The 22404-nt window shown below is 42.5% G+C and overlaps 1 protein-coding gene across 1 annotated transcript; it reads left to right on the top strand.

Moving 5' to 3' along the window:
* Window positions 1-7652: 7652 nt before the first annotated feature.
* Window positions 7653-8417, top strand: LOC135883860 (galanin receptor 2a-like). Its single transcript, XM_065411162.1, has one exon. The coding sequence runs from the start codon at window positions 7653-7655 to the stop codon at window positions 8415-8417; it is 765 nt and encodes a 254-aa protein (XP_065267234.1).
* Window positions 8418-22404: the final 13987 nt, after the last annotated feature.

Raw genomic sequence — 22404 nt, 5'->3', positions numbered from 1 at the left:
GTGGTTGCACTGCACACCCAAAGTCTCTAGCACTAGTATTCCCTGTTATGAAAGGCCTGCTGTTTGAAATTCTTGGCTCTCCGTCAAACTCAGAGTCTGAAGATCAAGACTCTTTTTTTCATTTCTATTAGTTTTTAAGAGATCCTCTTTCACACTTATTGTAGTACAGGGTCAGGGGAGGGAACAAACTCTCAATGATATAACAACCTTGGGGAAGATAAGTGGGAGATAATAAAGACCTGGTTTGCCTTTCTCGACGCATTTATCCTTTACCCACTATTTCTACTCCAAGACATTTACCACCACCAGGTATGGGGTGAGCCACAGGTTTTGAATCTGGATGCGAACTTCAAACGTTTATTATATATGGATCTAGAAGTCTGGCCACATTTCTCATTAAATCTAGCTAGATTCAGACCCCAAAATGGGCAAAATAAAGATATGGAGGGGAAATAGATGGTCAGAGAAGATAGAGAGGGGCAGGGCCGTAGCAACAAAGAACATGGCCCCCTCCGAACGATGGCCCCCTCCGAACATATTCCGGGCGGGGCCCCTTACAATGCAGAAACTGGAATGCGGTATTTATTTTGCCACTTTTAGGGGCCCCCTTCCTTGCGGGGCCCCCTCCGGTCGGAGGGTACGGAGGGCGCTCGCTACGCCTCTGGAGAGGGGAACAGAATGGTGAAGCCTTTTGCTCACATTTTAAAAAATTAAACAGATGTAAAGAAAAATGTTTAAGGCTTTACAAGTGGATAGAATCCTGGTTTTGCCATAATCGCTCTCACCTTTTCAACCCCATGCGCACTTCTTATAGACTTTCTGGAGTCTACAGGATGGAAACTTTGCTTTTTATGAACCTTATAAGATCTGTTCGAGCAGTGCTCCCCTTCTGCAAGTCTGACACGGCAACATGATTTAAACTTTTGGTGTTCATTCGAAACACAAGGAAATCCCTGAAAAAAGTTGAGGGGTGATAGTGAGTGAGGAAGGATTCTATGACTGGATCCTTCAACTGTTCATTTCAAGATGTTTAACATTTGGAGGGTGAGGGGGTTTCTGGACATTGAACAATTTGTGTAAAGGGAATAATATGGTTTTGGAATTTCAGCTGGATACCAGTGAAACATACAGTACTTACAACCATAAACCTTTTTTAAAACAGTTTATCTTTTGAGGAATAAATCGGAAAGGTAGCTGTTAAGGAGGCATTATGGTCTTGCAGAGAACACGCTCGCCTAAGGGTCTAGAGACCTTGGTTCTATTCCCAGCATGCTTTCCCAGCTTTAACCTGTGACTTTGTACAAGTGAGTTCACCCTCCCACTCTTCGTGTGTCTTCTCTATTTAGATGTAATCTTGTCAGGATAGGGACTGTCTCTTACTATGTCTTTTGTACAGTTGTTAGCACAATGGGGGCTCTAGGTGCTACTGTAATGATAGAGAGCTCTTGTACCACAGACACCTTGTTTAGAGCAGCAATGTTAGCTGAACCCCTTCCTAAAATGGGTTTAGTCTAACAGTTTATTCTCTGCTTGCCAGTTTATTCTCCACCTTACTAGAGAACAGGCTAATTTTCTCATTCAAAGCTCCATTTTTATCATCCGTGTTACATGCACAATGTTGGCAGTGTAGCCAGTGTATGTAGCTTATCTTCAAACAATGTGAAATCTGGAGGCAATTTGTTTTGATGCAAACCCAGTGTGTTGCTTTCTAGGGAGATGCTGTCAAAATTGATTCTCTGACAGCCTACAGAGGTGCAGGGTAAGTGCTAACATTAAGAGCACATATAGAGCATCTTTCATTTGAGGATCTCCAAGAGCTCTGCAGACATTAGCTACTTAATCAGAACACGTCAGTGAGATAGGTCATATTATCCCCATTTGCAAAATGGGAAACAGCCACAAAGAAAAGTTAAATGCCTCACCCAAAATAAGCCAGCGGTAGAGATGAAATTTGAACTCCGGTGTTCCTGATTCCCAGTCTACTAAACTATGCTGCCGTATTAGTAGGAAGCTGGGGTGCACGGAAGATATTTTAATAGCATTAAGAAAAAGAAAATTTCTAAACTGCCAGTGGGACTTTATTTTTAAAACACAGGGTTAAACTCAGAATTGTCAAGGTACAGAAAGGACCCTCTCCTACAGTTGTGTGCCTAGAATATTATTTCTGGAAGATGGAGACTATATAGAGAAATGCATGAACTGTTTATATAGCACAAATTTCTGTAACATCTAGACTCCCCCAGGGTGTCTCTGCATATGGGCATGTTAGACTGAAAATCTTGGAGTGAATGGCCCTTTCTAATTAGTCTTGATGCAACTCTTCTTAGTTGAAAGAGATATTTAAAAATACCTCAAGCCTATATGCAGTTAAGCACGAGGGTTGTAGCTACAATTTTAATGGTCCCCAGGACCCTGCTTTGAAGTGATGACTCACAAAGAATATTTTGTCAAGCCAACTGTGCCATAAAAATATTAAGCGCGGTTTCAAACAGTAAAGGTTTTATTATCCTGCTCACTTCCTGTCACGAAGCATTGCATTAAATTCTCCTTTTAAGGGATTAATGACCTATTTGCCATGTTCCATGCTGCATTTGTGGTTATAAAAGCCACTAAAAGCCATGTTATCAACACCAGTGTTAATAAAGGTATTGGAAAGTCAGTCAAGCACAAATATATTATAAGCCAAAGCATTAATCCAATTGCATTTACCCAGAATGTTCTTTACTGTTCCCTGGTGACCTCAGAGCATAGTTACCATTTTGTGGACACCGTCAAGAAAGATACACATTTGAGAGAGTACAGGGCAGGGCAATCAAAGTCTGTGTGATGTAAATCCCAAACCCTCATACACTTACAAAGGGTCATGCAGAAGCATAGAGACTGTACATCAGGATGTCAACACAACTACCAAATACCATAACCTGCCACCACCACAATTAAAAAATGATTAGCAACATTCACCAGTATTTTTACTGACAAATTTGTAAGCACAAGACAGACGATGAATCTTGTTTACACAATAAAAGGCAATCTAAGTCTGCAAAATTCATACAGCTCCTATTTATATAACTCTAAATAAGTCTTGTTACAATATCTACCTTTTCAACCATCAAAATGAAAAAGCCTGTAAAACTACTTAATGCATTAAAAGCTTAAGAAAGCAACAGCAACATACGTCACATGGATATAGTATCTTTCATTCCAGAGGATCCCAAAGCACTTTACAGACTAGACACCATTTATAAATACTCTGCAGTTGATAGCAGCAAACATTACAAACCAGTCTAGGCTGAGGAGATTTTAGCTAAAAAGTACTGGTGCCAACCCCTGGCTTTACATATCATGATGTGGGATAACACCAATGTATAGCACTTACTGTAGATGGTGCTTTTCATCTGTCAATCCAAAAGCACTTTACAGTAGAGCAACTCATTCTCCCTGTCATAGATAAAGAAATTGAGGTGAAGTGACTATCCCAAAGCTACATAGCAAATGAGTGACAGAACCCAGATTAGAACACAAATCTACTGATTCCCAGTCTTATGGACCTGATATCCGCACAATGCAGAAAAGATATCAGTTTTTAAGGTCTTATATGAAAGACTCATATACATGAAGATGCATGAAACTCGATTTATTTACCTCGGAAAGATGAGCAAACTCAATTTTCTAACTACGCAGTAATTTGCACTAGAGAAAGGAAATTATGGATTTCTTCCTCTTAGATTAATTATCTTACTATTTTTACAGACAGTAAATACAGTTACTAATAGTGTTCAAATAGCCTGGATCAAATATCATCCCACCTCAGGACAAGATCATCCTTGAAAGTACAATCTTTCTATTCGGCTTTGAAAGTTTAGCCACTGATCAGCACCTGTGACATGCAACTTAGCCCTCAAACAGCAACTCATCTAGTGTCCCTTAAACTAAAGCACACCGGTCTTGGATGCTTTGTTAAATGCTCCATTAGGAGCAAGTACTAATATATACAAGCACAATTCTCAACATCTCTGATATAATTAACATTAAAAATGAGACAGCTCCATAGAGGTAAAATTGGGCCTTAAATCAGTTGAGAATAAGGAGAATGTTGTCCACTTTTACTGAGTGATGGTTGGGAAGTGTGCCATTTATCGTGTTGGACATTAAAAAGGGTTTGAAAAACTATACTATATTTAGCATTTCTGGGCCTAGCTGCTATAAAGTCTTGACATTTGCAACACCAAGAGCAGGCTGTCAGAGACTGTGAGCTCCGCCTAGACTGTCAGAAAGATATCTAATCTAATTTCCTACTTAGAAGATCTTTCCTTTTCAAAGATTGTGAGGCCAGTTCCTGTACCCATGGACATCAATGGGAGCTTTGCCATTGACTTTAATGGGAGCAGAATCTAACCCTGTACAGTAGTATATTTTTTCTTGATGGTTAAAAACCACCACCACCACAAGAGGATGGAAGCTGATTGAAATACTTGGACATTGGGCCTCTTACCACAGGAGTCTCCAGCACTGTCCACTTTTACACCACGATGGCTGCCAGCAAAAGGCTCTACAAAAAGGCTGATTTTAATCAAAATCTTTCCTTTAAATCTAGCTTCGAGTTTACACATAGCACAAAAATGCTTCTCGGCACTGACATTTTCAGGATGCTGTGCTGAGCCAAATACTGTAAGCACAGCTTGGTCATAAGACTGCAATCTCGTGGCCCACCTCTGAAGCTGTAATAAAGCTGCTGCGCTTTGCCTCCCACCCTTGGTGAAGCCTACTAATAACATCTGCTTTATAGCAGCCACTCCTGCAACCTGCTATTTCCTTGGCTCTGCTGCTGCCATAGAGAGGATGTGCTTTTCTATGCTGCAGGTCTGGTGGAAAGTTGTCAGACTTCAAGCCAAATGTGAAACCAGCCAGCGCTGAATAAATGACTTGAACTGCTTTCTCAAGGGACCCCTTCCAGGATCTAGAGGCCTTTATAGCCAGATTTGGCGAGTGTTTGTAGACAGCCTTCCTCAGAAGCAAATTAAAAATCAAAATACAGACACCATTTCAAAAACATAGAAAGCTAGACTCAAACATCCACCAAGTGACATACTTATATAAAAATAACCACTAGGTTGCAAATTCATACTTTCCTACTTGGTGAGACCAACTACAACCAGGAATAAACTGGGAAATGTGTGGGGTGGATTGCAGTATTGCCTTAAGAGAAAGCATAAAGCTGGAGGCAGAAAAATCAGAGAGAGAGAGAGAGAGAAAATATTTAACTGGGCAATTTGGATACTCTCATTTAAAGTAAACCAAATGGTGGGTGGCACGGTAAGTTAGGCCTCTCATCTGTACCATTTCAATCAATGGGAGCAAGAATAGAGCCTTGCTAAATATCCCAGTTGTATCTATGGAGACCAATGACGAGTTCAGTTCCTGATTCAAAAATAAGGGTCTACTGAATGAAGCACACTGACCCCCTCTCCATTCTGGTTCTGCAGGCAGGAATCCTAGCACCAGGGTCTCCATGCTAAATGCTGGCCTTTCCCACACGTATCACAGACAGAGCAGGGATCTGAGCAGTCCGTCCTGAGAGGCCTATATGCTCTCTCCTTGCCCATAATGGTGTGGGAAAGGGAAGGACTTGCTGTGATTCCTACATCCACTACCAAATAGGGGGGAAGCTAACGGCTCCCATTCAGTCAGGAGGAGGGAACAACGTACAACCCTCTCAGCAGCCTGGAGCAACAATTGTGTGGCTTGGTGAGAGGGACTAAGTGGCAGCCTTGCTTTGAACTGTGCTCAGTAAAAGATGACAACTCTACTTTTATTATTGATTTCTGTATAATTCAAGCATTAAGATGAAGCCATTCCCACCATCCTGAAACTCCCTGGGGGGCAACAGAGGATCCTATTCGATAGAAGCAGACAAGATACAGAATGACCCTTTCTTTCTTCCTCCAGGAATTGCTCCTTTTCAGTAAGGTTCTATGCCCCTTGGCCATCAGGGAACGAAAGTTAGCCTGGTCCAACATCTGGGATTTGCTTCAGTCCTGGAACAATGCCTAAAAAGCATGGCTAGCCTGAAGGACCATGGACAGTATTAACTGCTCTACAACATCTCACAAACCACCAGCGCTCAAAACAAATGCCACATATCACTAGAAAAATTGAGACTCAAGTTCCCTGCAATAAGAGAACATAAGAACAGCCACACTGGGTCAGACCAAAGGTCCATCTAGCCCAGTATCCTGTCTTCCCACAGTGGCCAATGCCAGGTGCTTCAGAGGGAAGAGCATTTGTGACATTACAGGTAACCTGCTATTTGACTTTTATGTCATCTCTCTCTGATTATTATTTCCTCTCACTCCCATTTCAATTCTACACTTGATTTTCACAGCCACTGTCTTGTTACAGCTAGACAGCAGTATTACAAAAACCTACCCTGCAGCTTTCAAATATAATTAAGTATTAATTTCTAACTCTGGAGATAGCAGCTAAAAATCATATCTCAACTGAATGGGTGGTGGGGAAAGGAAGCTTAGAATGTTTTTTATCTGGTCTCACAACCTACCAAGGCTAGAAATACGCTGACAAAGACAAACAAGATCTTACTACTGCTAGCCTGCCCTCTCTCACATTTTGCCTTAATCTAGATCATCAACTTTTCAGGCTATTTTACTGCCTGTACAGTACCTAGCTAAAGATTGTAATCTGTATGGGACCTCTAGGCACTGTTGTGATACAACCAATAAGTAATACACTTTATTAAGCAGTGCTTCTCGACCAGAGATGTGAAATAGATCCCCTCTTCTCCATCATTGTGCATCTATAAGTACTTTCTAGAGGTGCCTGAGAGTTCACTCATGTATACCTGCCTTGCCCATTTCTGGCTAACTTGACTTTGGTGGACTGAAGTCCCCAGACCTAACCTTTGAGTTGATAATGTTTCCTGTGTACATTTGGTCTTAAATATTGGCAGAAGGAATCTGGACCAAAGGCACCCTGCTGGAAAAGATCTGCTTAAAAGCCCATTATGGCCTGTTGAGTTGAAGGAAGCATTCATGCATAGAATGCATAACGATTGCATATAGCTCATGGGTCATATAGTCCTTCTGTTACCAGAGACTAGACTTTGGTCCTTTTCTTTTCCTGTTTATTTGGGGAGGAATTTTCTGGGAGAAAGGTTTATTTTTTCCCTTTGTGTAACAAGACTGAATACTGTACAAAAATATTGAACAGAATGGGCAGAAGCAACTAGCAATATTGATATCTGGTTTCTGAAGAAGGGAAATTGCATTAAAAGAAGTTTTAAAACCTAACGCAGGCAACTTTGCTTTGATCAACAGCTGAAGTCAGTGTGATTGGGTTTCTAAGAACAAACTGTTTGCAGAGGCTTATTGGAGACACAGAGAGAAGACGGAGGTTGTCAAGAACAAAGTCTTCAGAAAGAAATAGGAGCAGGAGATATTCCGGACTTTGAACCCTGCTTTCTTAAAAGACAAAGAGCCAATTGCCATTATAAAATGTACATAGATTACATTCAAATATTTTCCAGTTCATTAGGGCTGATCTTGGTCATTGGATTTTGCGCCAATGCTTTGGTTTTCACACTCTTTGCTACATACAGTTCCGTACAGAAAAGTCAGCTAGACATTCTTCTCCTGAGCATGGCTGTGGCAGACCTGCTTACACTTACCCTGATGCCCTTCGTTCTTGCTTCTGCTCTCCAGAACACCTGGGTTTTGGGAGATATATTCTGCAAGATTTTCCAGTTTGGACTGGCTTTCTCCTGGGCTGCTAGCATCTATTCCTTGTGTGCTGTCTCCATCACTAGGGCTCGAATCATCATGAGACCTTACAGAGCTCCAGAGAAGACTACCATGATTGTGATGCTGATTGTGGTTTGGACATTGAGTTTTATCATCAGCTTATCACTGCGCATCCATGCCACAATGGAAACAAGGCTTGCGACAAACATGACGTTTTGCCTACCAGCTCTCTACCCGGAGCACTATAAGATTGTCCTTAGCCAGTTTATTCTATATTATTTGATCCCAGTCTTGGTGATTGCATTCAACTACATCCGACTTGCTCTTTTCCTGCACAAGAGTCCGATGATGTCTTTGGTGAGTTCTAGAAATACCCGAAGAGCCTCAGTAATGATTTTTTGTACAACTGCTGCCTTCTCGGCATGTTGGCTTCCAGTGTATATTTTGGAGTTATGCATCTACTTGAGAGTCTACCACCATGGCTACGCTTGGGACACTTTCTATTTCATCTGTAATATTCTTCAGTATCTTCACCCATGCATCAACCCAGTGCTGTATGTGTTACTGTCCAAACGCTATAGGAATAGCAAGACCAAAAGGATCCTGTGTTGCCAAAAAATTAAAGTGAAGCCTCAGGCCCACAGCTTAACAGAACCCTCCTAAAACACTTGCATGCCTCAAGAGCGGAGTTCCAGACCTGACAGCAGGGTGTGTAATGTTTGTATATTTATCATTATTTATAACACATCATGGATTTTGAAATAACTTCAAAGACATTAAAGACTTTAGTGAGTAAGAATACAAAAAACCCTAATCTACAGTTCCCCTCCCCGCAAGCAGTAGGGGAGAACATCAGTATGTTGGGTGAGTTGCTGGTCTATTATTTAATCCAATCTCTAGAAAAATTAACAATCCCTCAGCAAGATATTATTTCCCTTTTCTTAATTCTTATTTTGTTGAATGTGCTATTGGAGCTTTGCTTCTGCACTGAAAACCAAATTCTGCCCAATATCCCTGCAACTTCACTGAGAAGGAATGGTGTCAATAGGGTTGGACTCGGGACAGAACTGGCCCAAAGTGATTAATTTTAGAGACTGTCTCCACTAGAAAATTGTATCTTGTTTGAACGTGATTCAGTTCTTCACAATCAGGTGCCGCGAAGAACAGGACTTGCCCTGGTCTACACTGACCAGTCAGTTCTGCATTGCATCAGCTAACTCAGCTCTTCTGTTCACGTTTGATACAGTTTTTAATTAGGACAAGCCCTTAGAAATGTTTAAACTGTACAGCAGAAATCAAAATAAGTATTTCTGTTTTACATCTATTAAGGATCTTATATGGCACCCCACCCTGTGGCATCTGAACGGCTGTTAGGTCTGTGTGTTACTGCAGGAGTACAGATTCCATTAATACTGAACCCCCATCCCCTCATTTTTGTGGCACCAACTAATTGTGATCCACTCTAGTCTAAGCTGTGGTATTTCCATCTCACTCATCTTCTAATACATGCTTGACCAAATCTATGAGAAACTTCTAATTAGTCTGAGATATTTTAAAAACAGAATTAAAAGTCACAAACCCCCTTCTTCTCATCCCCCTGCCCCAAACCAAAGACTCAGACACCACCTGAAGAGATAAGGGGAGTTTCTGAAGGTTTATGTACATAGGTAGGAAAACTGCTTTAAGATTGTATATACAGTATTAAACTTTTCTTAAAGAAACTCTTGCAACAGAGTCTCAGTTCTGGGATAGCTTTATTACTGAAAAAGAACTGCTAATGTTTATTACTTCACATTTGCTTTTTGCCATAAACATCCTGTGTGAGTTTGATTAACTGACTTTAAGAGACTCCACCAACATGCAAGTGAATGAATGCAGGGAGCCAAGCATTCCAGAGGCCAGTGCTCTTCTCTGGGGTCGCTTTCAAATCATGTGGTATGAGAGGGGAGAGGTGTGGTGGGCAAAGACAGGAGTGGGAATAAACTTTAAAATTAAGCTATGTGTAACCATGCATAACAGTTATATGACTGTGTCATTATTGTGTCTTACTAGATTGCTTTTAATCACAGGAACATAATGGCTCCACGATAAAGCCACAGGGAAATACAGCATATTCTTATCAGCACTCTAGTCTCGGTGGGATATTTTGACTGGAGGAGAGTGCAGTGTTGATCAGTGCTTGTTGATGAGGATGACCTTTTTTGAAGTTAAACCCTTCTCCCTAAGATTGTACAATCCAGCAAGAGAGACAAAAACTGTAAAGACAGAAGTGTCCAAATCTTTTTTTAAGATAGGCAGCAGTATCAAATGAAATCTTACATAAAGCAAGTCAGAATTCACTTAGAGAGAGAGAGAGGGGAAAAAAAAAAAAAAAGAGTCCTCAGTTTATCCCAGATACAGCCACAACATGGGTAGCAGAAGTAGATCTTCACAGATACTGTGTTGGCAATGTATTTCAATCAAGAACCAGAAATAACAGGCCTAATTCTGCTCATGTGCAATTCTGCTGATGCAAATGAAAAGGCACAGGTGCATGCCAATACAGAATTTGACCAATGCTCTCTAGCTGGGAAGGGATAGTTACTATTTGTATTACTGAAGTACCTTGATGGCTCAGTCATGCTAAGGGGCAGCATGTACACAGAGTAAAAAAAAAAAAATTTTTTTTTGCTTCTGTCTCTGTTCATTCACGCCTTATATTCTGTACAACTAAACAGAGGCACAAAATATCTACACATTTATCCTAGATAATAGTTCTTTCCACTTTGAGCCACCACTATTGTGAAAGCAGGCTGGGCAGTCACTGTAGCAACATCTGGACTTTTAAGAGGAAGACCGCAGCTGTGCTGGAACACCTTAGATAAATATTTAAGTATTTACTAGGAGAAATGTATTCTATATTGGGAGTTTCTAAAATGCATATTATGCATTTCAAAAGCACTATACTGAACCTATGGAATATTTGTGTGAGTTTTATTATGGCTGCATTACTGGAATGTAATGCCACAATTATGTGAATAGAACCAGACTTATTGATGTGTTACTAGACAACATGAAATACGGTGTTTGTATGGTATTCACTATGTATGAGACACTGTGTCAAAAGTTTAAGTTTGGAATTGTAAGTATTTTTGTGTAGGATGTCTAAAATGTCTGTATTGCTGGGTAACAGCTAATTCTGTCCAATGTAGTGTTTTATTCTGTTAGACATCTTATCTCAAATTTCTTTCTATATTTGAACTGGTGGTTTATTTTGCTGGTGTATAGTTTTCTATAGTGAAAGGGGCAAAAGGTTGAATTAGCCAGCAGGCACTCTGAGTCAGCCAGGGCGATAGTGCATGAACAGTGATTATGTAGCAGTGGGAACTGGCTGTAATACTTTAACAGTTCACTTTTAGATTAACACCTAGGGCTCTTTAAAGGTGAAGGTTTGAAAAGGGGCAAGGGGAAATATCTGTGTAGAATCTCTCGTGCACACACAGGCATTGACTATTTCAACCAGAGAACCAGTACTTCCTTCCCTCCTGCACTTCACCATTCAGAGGTGACAAGGATCCACTTCAGATTATGGCACAAAACACCCTTATCACCTCAGCAGGCAAAGCTGACTGAGGGCTTTGAAGGGGACTACATTAGTGTGAACTCAGGGCCTTTAAGTTCACATCTAGACAGTCCCCATGGGGGAGTTACAGCACAGCACATTGGTCCACACTGTTATTCATACATCCCTAGTCCAAACTACGGGGCAGCGGGGACACCCTGACATTCAAGTAGACATTCAAGTTCCTTATGTCACTGTTCTGCTTCCATTAAAGCAGAAAGGTAAATCCTAATCTGAGCCTACAGAGTAACAGGAAAATTCTTTACCCAGAAATGCACCTTTACATAATCCACTGGAGACAGTAAGGCTTCATGAAGCTGTCAGCCACATGTAATACTCAAACAGGTTGGAGGACCGGAAATGTTTCTTCACCCAACATACAGTTAACTTTAAAAATACAATATGCTGCAAAACAATAAGATTCAGCCTGAGATTTCTGCCACGGGCACTCCCAGACACCATCTTGATCACTTCATTTATTGCACTGAATCTTAAACCATGGTAAACCTGTGGAGGCAAAGCCAGTGGAGAGGGTGTTTAGAAGTCTCTATGCCTATTGTGGTTGCTGGGAGATATCAGGCCTAAGCCCATCCAAAGCTAAAGGGCTGGAAGTCTCTGTAGAGATGGTGAAGGACACAGTTTTGTACAGTCCTATCAGACCCTTGACAGCAATCTGTCATCTGAATAGTCTTCTGCAGAATTGTCTGGGAACTCATCAGCCTCCAAGGAGGAATCATCAAAACAGGTACTTCATTCTGGCACGAGAGAGAGGCGCACAATCTGGCCTCAAATCACAGGGGGCGCTAACTGGCCTGTGACAGGGACTAATTTACATCCCAAATCCTATCCTGAATACTAGATTCAGAGTGTGTCTGACACAAAATCCACCTGGAACCATCCTGTTTGTCATGGCAACTATGAGCTGATCCAAAAGAATCACCCTTCAGAGACTCCAAGGCCAGAAGGGACCACTGTGATCATCTAGCCTGACCTCCTGTGTAATACAGACCATAGAATGTCCCCAAAATGATTCCTGTTTGAACAAAAGCATAGGGTCTCCCCTGCCTCAGTAAGCTCACGGAGTTCAGGAGTGGCAGAGGAAAAATCTTCATCATTTATTAAAACAAATACTGACTTCCTCAGAGGGTATCACCGCCTTGTGGGGTGGGCTCTTGAGCGGACTCAGCTTCACCTGACTGACCCTCCTTAGTTTGCTCTCAGTGAAGTCAGCGCTTGGACCCTCATATTCATTGACGCCTGTCATCTCTTCCAGTCGCCCAGCTGTTTTCTTGGAGGCAACCTGGTGCAGGGTTGTCACCCCCTTGCTATCCCAGATCTTTCTGCCTCCCTTTCCCTCACTGCACTCTCCCGTATATAGCAGACCTTTATTTCTTTATTGATTGCAGCTGCGGGTGCCTGCCTCCATGACTGGCAGCTGTGTGGGGTTGTGATCAAGCTACTTGCTTGTAAATGGGAGGGACTATCCTTCCTGCTCTGTCTATGTTCAGTATGGGGTTTGTAGACCCCATTACAGAGGGCAGTAGCAGAATGGACAGACAGACACATGGGTAAAAATAGCCAGTATCAGAAAACAAGAGATTTTTACAGGCAAGGCCTCTCCATTTCCAGCTATTTCTATTTCTCTGTTCACCTCTCCCAGTTGCAGTCACTGTCCCTGTTTATTGCTCAGCCTTATATTTAACCAAATTGATTTTGGGGAGCTTTTCCAGACAGATTATGTATATTTACGGTTAACCATTCAATAGCACCTAATGAGCATTATACAAGGTATTTTTAAAACCCTTATCTAGAGTCTATAATGTATTAACTGTGGAGCCATAGGTGGTAAAATCTACTAGGCACTATCTGCATCTCTAGGCATTTAAATACCTTTGAAAATAGTCCCATAGCACTCCCCACCAGTAAATGTAAGTGGTTCCACTCACTATCATCTCACTCAGGGGGTCTTTGGCCCTAGTGCCCCTGCTGATCACCTCTTTGGCCCATTTCTGTCCCCAACCAAGCTTTCTAAGTCATGTCTTGTCCAGCTCCCTCTCAGGGTAACAAAAATCTAAATGTCCCAACAGAACATCCTTTCACCCCTCTCGGGCTATGCCTCCACCCTTCCTCTGGGCTCAGTCCTCAGACCCACCCTGGGCTCAATAATCAATGGTGCCATTGGGGCTTTTTACAGGAACCCAGATCCACCCTCTGTTCTGGGTTCCAGCCCAGGTACCCCATAGTGAGCAAGCAGTTCTGGTCCTTTAGATGTGCTGCTGCTATATAGGCGCCTTCCTACCTCCAAGCCCCTCAGCTGTTTTCCAGAAACCTGTGGTTAATATTGCCTCTCCTCTTGTTCCCAAGCTTCTCCCTAGATCCTCAGTCCTCCCCTGGTACACCAACCTATAGGGCTGCCTCTCTTGTACCTGTTCCTGGGCTCACCACAGGAGCTAACTCCAACCCCACAGACCCTCTTCTGCCTCCCTTCACCAGGCCTTTCCCAAAGAGTACAACTTCCTACCTCCTCTCCCTAGAGTCTCCCTCTTTCTGACTGAGTTCTCCTTTGTGTAGCCTTCCTTGACCCTTTCACAGCTTGGGTCACTAATGGTAATTAAGCCACCAGATCACATCAGCTGAGGGGTAACCAGGGCCGCCGAGAGCGGGTTTGGGCCCCAGTGAAAAAAAATTTTCGGGCCACCCAGCAAGGGCGGGGCCCCCTTCCGGAATTTTTCCGGGCCCCCCAGCAAGGGCAGACCGGCTAAATAGGGCCGACGAGGGGGGGGGGAAGCCGGGCCCCGGGCCCCCTTCCGGACCACCGGGCCCCGGTAATTTGTACCGGCTTCCCCCCCCTCTCGTCGGCCCTGGGGGTAACTGCTAGGTCATAGGCAATACTGAGCCCTGCTCCCCTTAAAGGGCCAGTGAGCCTGTGACAGTGAATATATATATTTCTTTCAGCACTTAATATTTAGTTATGCCTGTTTACAAAAGTGACTCATTTTGGAGCCTCAATCCCTTAGGTGCCCAGTTCAAAACACCTTCAAAGGGCCTAATTTCAGAAAGTGTTGATCACTACCCCCTCTGAAAACTCAGGTCCCTTTCAAGTGTCTCAGATTGAGAACCAAAAAATTGGGGCATTCCAACTCACTAGTCACTTTTGGAAATCTTGGCCTTTATTTATATGTCTGTGTATGTTTATTTCACTGCACATTCTTCCATGCATAAATCTATACACAGTGTGCTTGACATTATACCCTTTATCCCTGTTCATATTTCTTTTTCCACCTGAATATTATTTTTTATTTTGCTCCTATTTTTTAAGATAGACCTGTACAATTTATTCTCCTATAAGCAAAGCTAGCTAAACTCTAATGCTATTACCATGTGCTAATTGAGAATAGATAGGGTAGAATTTTCAAAAGCACTCAGGTCTAGATTCTCACAGATATTTTGGTGAAATCCAAGGGAGTTAGGTGCCTACATATCTTTGAGGATCTGTGCCCCAGCTACTTATTTTGCTTCCACTGAAGTCAATGTTAAAACTCCTATTGTCTTCAATAGGAGCCGAATTAGATCAACACTGAGTGCTTTTGAAAATCCCATCCATACTTTACAACAAGCTCTGAATACTCTGCTCAACAGAAACTGGTTGGTTGGCTTAATAAAATCATGATGCCAATGAAGCCATTCTCCTATTTCTCACACGTTCAGAGGAATATACTAGGCTGAGAGAGAGATTCACTTTTGTTTCATGAACTTCTTTAACAACAGGCAAAGAGAACAAAGCATTCACAATGGTTATATTTGCATGGTTTCAAAGACCACAACAGATTCATGGAAGAACTTGAAGGAAATAAGACACAGGAAACATAAACTAGAAAACCCTAATTCACAGCTGTTAGGACACAAGCAAGATTTAGGGCTTGTCTACACTTAAAACACCACAGCAGTGCAGCTGCAATTCTGCTGCTGTAGCGCTTCAGTGTGGACACTACCTCACCAACGGGAGGGGTTCTCCTGTCGGCATAGTCCACCTCCCCAAGAGGTGGTAGCTAAATCAACGGAAGAATTCTAGTGCTGTCTACATGGGGACTTAGTTTGGCTTAACTACACCACTGAGGCGGGTGGATTTTTCACACCAATGAGTAACGTAGTTATGATGACCTAGTTTTCTAGTGTAGACCGGGATTTAGTAGTCCCTATATCCATTGTTTAGAGTCACGGTACCGCCTTCCTGCCAAGTTGTTTCTTGTCCATTTTTCCAATTCAACAGGAGTGCTCTTTCTTGTGAGAGCAGGTTACGGGTCTGATCCCAAGAGGTGCTACACACCTGCAACTCTCATTATCTTCACTGGCAGCTGGAATGAGAAGCTACAGCAGAGATACAGGTCAATGCTTTGCTTTTTCAGAGTCATGGATCAGCACTGCTCTCTCAAAAGTTGTTCCAGTAAAATGTGTGAGCAGTCTTCACCTTTTCACGGGATATTCTTACGAAAAAAACATTGTCCTGATCCTTTGAGAGCCATTATTCATTTACATTCGGAAACCTGCATTATGAGGGCTATCAGCTTTGCTTCAAGTATCAACACATGCAACACACACAGGGAAACTAGAAGTATCACGTAGCAACAAAGTTCTCCTGAAGACTTTAGGGTGTATACTTCCCTTGTCCCAACATAATCAACATAAGGTTAGAGTGCTAACATAAGCATCTCTTTAGATTCAATGGGAGTTTACCTGGGTAAATTCACTTCACCATGGGCCTAATCCAAAACTCCCTGAAGACAATGGGAATCTTTCCATTAACTTTAAACGGCATTGGATCAAGCCCTATAAATACCAGCACCCTTAGATTATGAATCTGCTAAAAAAAAATGTCTCTCCATATGCCTAACTGTACATTTGCCATGTCTTTCCTGTTATTTATGCAAGTGGAAGTTTGTGACTCTTCACCTCACCTATCACCGAAACATGCACCATTAGAAGCCAACTAATTGGATAAAATGTCACCATTAGAAGCCAACTAAATGTCATTACAGAGACATCCATGTCAGTCATTGAACTGCTGGGAAAAGTTGAAGGCAGGTTCCTTGGATTGCCAGAGGTTAGCTCTGAGAGGGAACCCCCTGCTCGAGAACATCATGTTCCTGTCACACCTCTGACAGTTTCTTCCATATGTACAGATTCCTTCCCACAAACGTGTTGTTTCTTTGTTTGTTTTAAACTGACTGAGACATGTATGGAAAGCTCTGTTGCTACATTTGAGAACAGTTTATGCCTGGAGGATGGACAGCTGCTGTTGCTGAGCATCTGATTTCCAACTACCTCCTTCCCTCCCCTCCTAAAACCTAGTTTTTGTGGACTTTGCTGTGGCGATCATCCACTGAAATTTAGAAAACCACAAATACAGGTTCTTATCCACCACGTAGCTCTGGTCTGCACTTGAATACATTCCTAAACTGGGGACTTCTTTAAAGAGCAGCCAGCACTGAAAATAAGGTACATTTAAACAACCCCCAAAATTAGTTAAATTATAAAAATTCTACAATTTAAAATGTGAACATTTTGAAATGACAATAATCCCCAGGCATATTAAGTAATGCCATTCTATATCTCACTAGTCTCCCCACTAAACTCTCCACCCCTTCAAAACACTAAGGATTCTACTACCTTTACATTGAGTAATACCGCAATCTGTAAATAGCCCTGCTGAGTTCAATAGGGCTATTTGTGGACTGAGGTCCTACTCAACGTGGGTCAAGGTGGCAAAATATGGCTCTAAAAGACAGTTCTCCATGACAAGGCCAACAAAAGCAATGTGGAATTGGTAGACTAGGACATTTTCAAAATGTGACTAGTCAAAAAAGTTAGGAAAGTTTGTATAGAGTGAACAGGAAAAAAAATTAAACCCATTTTCTTTTAATTTTACCCAAATCCATAAATCCCTATCTGGGGTTCAACCACTACATGCAGAGTTATGGGGCATCGGTTACTTTTTGGAGAAGTTATTAGGGGAAAAGTGGAGGGGGAAAAGGGAAAGGAAGAGGAAATGTAAAGATCAGTTTTATAATGGGAAGCTAATTTCAACTTTAACCATGGAGCACCTTTCAACACTCCCTAATACGTCTAGCTTTTCTTTACAAAGAGCTTGAACAAGAGAGAGAGTGAGTGCATAGATCAGCTTCAGCAGGAAGAGTTGATAAGCATCAAATACATACTGCACAGAAGGGGGCAGGCAGTTCTGGGTCCACAGAAGGACGAGTCCTGCATCAGAAATCTGACCTTGGCAATGACTTGGAGGCTGAGGACAGGAAAGAGCTCAGCTCTGAGCCCTGGCATGCAGTGGAAGTGAGGCATTTGGGCCTCAGAGGGGGGAAGGAAGGGAGCAACTGCATTACAATAGAAATACCTCCTCCTCCAGTTTTGTGTCAGCTAAGATGGTACATGCTCTGTTGTTCTAAATGAGAACACCAGAATAGTCAGCGTAGCTGAGGAAGGTGGGAGATCCATCAGAGGAGACAGAGAGAGATGGGTTTGTGTGTGTGTATGAACGATATAGGATCACTGGACCCAGAATGACTGGTTGGGCTCTATTCACATTCTAGCACTGTTGGAAGTGAAGGGTCCATTTTATTAATTGAAAAATATTACTTTATTACAGTGCATCTGTCACCTCTAGGCATAGTGACAAATTTTTCACACACATTGAAACAGTCACAAGTTACAATTAAAAAAAGGGAGTGCAGGGTTAGAAGAGCTCACATGTCCTTACACTAGTGAACCTCAGAGAAGTCTGTGAGCGCTGACAAACTACAAGGAGCTGAGTGCTTTTATCTGCCACTGGAGAGCATGGGACTTGAGGGCACTCAGCATCCTGGAGAACTGGACCTTCCAAAAGGCCACAGTGCCTATTCTGCAAGCAACAAACGGAATAGAGTAGTTTCAGTTGAGTTGTGCTTTTTTTGACAGGCAGAGTTAACATTTAAGAAATTGTGTGTGTGTGTAATAGTTCTAGCTGCAGTAAAAAATGAAAGCATATTAAAAAATGCCAAGATTCTTATGGCATACTTAATACAGTACTTGTTTAGTGATAACATCAACACCATCAGGAAAAAACAAAACACACACACACCATGATGCATTAAGGTACCAATTTTAAAGGTGGTGAAAGAACAATCTCACAAAGGCCAGACTTCTTTTCCAGCATCTTCTCCCCCTTTTGGATAAGAAACATAATTTGCACTGAAACAGGCTCCGAGCGTATCAGAGAGAAAACATACAATCTGTACAGAATGTCAACATTAATTAGAATATCAGGGGGAAATGTTTCAACTCTCCCTACCTTAAGGTTTGTGTTTTGTTTCTAAAACTTACTGTGGGTGTTGGGAGCCACCCTTTGGTCATCCTTGTAAGTGCAAAATCAATCAAATCTAGTACAGACACTCAAGGTTACTGCCTTCAGAAAGGAATTCTTGAGAACTGCTTATGAACTCACCACACCAATCTTTACCCTTAAAGAGCTGCCCCAGATCATAACACCACCTACTGCATGTACCTGCCTAGCAGGGAAGATAGGGAGGATTCATCACTGTGAAGCATCTGAACATGTCAAGTGCTGAGTGTCATTACGTGCTATGCCTTCCATTCTCTTTAGGCCTCTGACACAGACCAGTCTTCTCACAGCCTCTGAATAACTGTAGTGTCATTTCTCACTAAAATGAGGATTCGATAAAAGCAACATTTGTTGCTCTGCAGCCCTCTCCTCTGCTAGGGGTCCAAAGTTAGAGAAATAAAAATGCTCTACGGGGGCTACATATTGATTGCTCCATTGTTTCATCCTGGTTATTGGTAAGAACAGCACAGTGTGAAAGGCAGATGGCCAAGTTCTAAAGGCTGATAAACTGGTATCATGTAATTTTAGCAAAACAGGCTGGACAATGGATGTAGCAAGGCAAAAACTTCAAAGAAGGGAAAATACAGACATGGAAGGTCAACTAGCAGGGCAGGGAGGGAAAACTATGGAAATTGGCCAGGGAGATTATGTGGAAAACAAGCTTAAATATCATCCAAATCTTATTTCATACTGAAACCACAGACCATACCTGGAAAGGCAGAAACTATAGGTCTGATGATCTCTCTTTGCCTTTGTCTCAGTGATCTTTACAAGCCCTTAGAATTGTCCTCTGTTGTATAGTCAGTTTTTACTCTTTCCAGTTTTTACTGTCTAGTAGAACTGGCCCATGAAGCAAGGACAGTGCCCATGAGGGAATATGAAAGCTTGATGCCTGGGTACACAACCCTGAATAACCTAGACATGAAGGGCAAGAAGAGGTACTGAGGATGGATGGCTAAAACACAAAAGGCAGGTGGGGACAGGGGAACTGAGGTAAGCTATAGCTGATTATGTGAAGAAAAGAAAAAGAACCACTATGTAAACAAAAAAAAAATTGACAAATGGAAAGACAAATCTGTTAAGAGATACAGAGAAGATTGTAAACACTTCTGAAGATAACTAATCTAGAGCAAGGTGGGATTCCTAGCTGCTTTCTGTCCTAACACCTCCCACAAGACAGTTTCAATAATGAAATAAATAATAACAATACTAAGCATGTATGTAGTTCTTTACATGTTCAAAGTGTTTAATCAATTAAACTTCAACACATCAGTGGGGTACATATTACTATCCATAGTCTGCAATTGGGGAAAACAGACACAAAGGAGCTAAGTGACCTGTCCAAGGCCACACAATAACTGAGGGGCACAGCTGGGATTAAGACTCAGGAATTCCCAGTCCTGTGCTCAATTAAGTAGACCACACGGCCTCTCATTTTAGTATATTTATATAGCTGCCATTCAATGGAAGTTTAATTGTCCCTTACATTACGACTGTTTTACCCACCAAGGGAGGTAACCGATTGTCTTGCATCCCTCAACAACAGTTCCATGGGCTGACTGAGAAGCAGTTTGTTGATGAGCTAGGAAAAGAGCCCCTCTGCCCGTCTACCTTGCCTAGAAAGGCAGTAGCCGCTAAACGATACCGTATGTGGACTATTAAAGCAATGGAAAGAAAAGGAGAATGGAATGGGACAGTCATTAGGATTTCTTCTCTGAGGTGTGGAGGGCCACACACCACCAGTTCCTCCCCGAAAGAAAAAACGGTTTGTGCAATGGTTATTTCAGCCTGGTTCAATACGGTCCCACAGCATTATCACAGCACTGCCCAGACGTTTCATTTGACGAGAACTGGGAGCTGCGGGGGGCGGTGCCTGCGGACGGTCAACGTCAGCAAAATGCCTCACGCCCTGCAATCAGATTACCTTGATGGGCCCCAGGCTGCCCACCACTGCATTAAAGCCTGTGCCAATTCGGATGTATTTGAAGTAGAGATGCCAATGTCCGAATACTCCCCAAAATGCATGTCATCTACTGTCTCAGCTACCACTCCCATCTAACTCACCGCTGCTGGCTCATCAGACCTTAAAAATAGTCATCTGATCACAGAGCGCAGAAAGTAGGACCTGCAGAGAAAGATTTTCTTCATTTCGTATAAGAGAATGATAAAGTTGACTGTACATTAACCTAATATAGTAGGAGGCCACCGTAAAAGGAACAATCACTCCCAAGAAACAAAACAAAGCTCTTAAAACCCCAGCTTGGGTTGGAAGTCATTGGATTAATGGACACCAGATTTGAAAGTTGTCATTCGGAGATATTACTCTAGGCAGGGGGTGAATCTGGAAGCGATAGCTCTTCACAAACAATTCAGCACATAAGTCACTAAGCCACAGAATGCAGACTGACTGACTCCGCTGTGAAGAGATCTCCAATGTATATTGTTCTGATTGTGATCTGGGGTGCCCTTGGGAGATGCTAGAAAAAAAAAATCTAGTACTGCAGAGAACTGAAGGAAAACAAATCATCAGATAATGTGTGTAAGGGAAAGCTGTCGTGGGGTAATGGCCTCCTGCTCACATCTATCCTAAGACACTGAAACGACGTGTTTTGAAAATATAAAACAGGGATTTTATTCAACTATTCCATTCCAGTCACCTTATTTCTACACTGGAGTAGATGGGATTGCTTAGCCTGCTTGTGCTGGTATAACAGAGGCAGCTGCTCCTTGTGTGTCACATTTTCAAAACCATGGCCACTCACATGTTTGTGCGCTCAGTTGGACAGTAGGCACGAATCTGAGTGCTGAGGCCTCCTGATTGCTGTAGTCAAACTTGCACCGGCAGTTCATTTTGTGGGCACAAAACCTGCAGGCACATATTCTCTCCAGCCAAAAAAGAGGCTTCTATGTTGACTGAACCACTGCAAGGGATAAGCTTGAATTCTCCATCTTCCCCTGTCATTGAACACACAAGGATAAGTGGCCCAGTCCTGGAACCAGCAGCATCTGTGCTATGTGAGAAAGCTGTGGCATGGGCTCTGCAGATGTAAGACTTTCATGACTGTCCTATCTCTCCCCTTTGCCAGGGGAGGAGTTGTGAATGCCACCCAAGCAGATAGAGTGAACAGGCTCTTCAGAACTGTCAACTAGCGAGAGAAGAGGATCCAATTGGACTAAAGATCCCCCCAGGCAATTTGAGAGGGGCTGTGAGGAGAGGACAGGAACCCTCTTCCCCAAAAGTGACTCTTCCCAAATCCCCCAAATTAGCACCTATGAAAAGTCGGAGGCCCAGGTCTCATCTCTGCCTGCCCCTTCCCTATGGGGCAGAAAAGGGATTTCCATAGACCACAGGCTAGAGTAACCCATATAACACCATCTGGTGGGAAGGTAAAGGACAAGGATTCACATAGAGCTGCTCAGGTGACAGTTCAGTTACATGAGCTCACCTCTCCTCACCACACCTCTGAGCTGCCCCGCACTCCTTTTGTACATGGGGCTGACCAACCCCAAGATGGAGCTAGCCTGCTTAGCCTTCTGGGGCTCATATGCATTCTACTGCCACGTAACCTGCCCCCACAATTTGTTCCCTTGTTTCTACAATTGGATCTTAATGGCTGAGTATTTGGAGAAGCTTACTGAACAAATAAAAAATAAATTTA

This window comes from Emys orbicularis, chromosome 1 (genome assembly GCF_028017835.1).
Source record: "Emys orbicularis isolate rEmyOrb1 chromosome 1, rEmyOrb1.hap1, whole genome shotgun sequence".
NCBI lineage: Eukaryota > Metazoa > Chordata > Testudines > Emydidae > Emys > Emys orbicularis.
Note: the sequence above shows the minus strand (reverse complement) of the source record. Positions and strands in the feature narration are given on the sequence as shown.

Coding starts and splice junctions, on each gene's coding strand:
- LOC135883860 (XM_065411162.1), top strand. CDS start 7,653: ATGGCTGTGGCAGACCTGCTTACACTTACCCTGATGCCCTTCGTTCTT.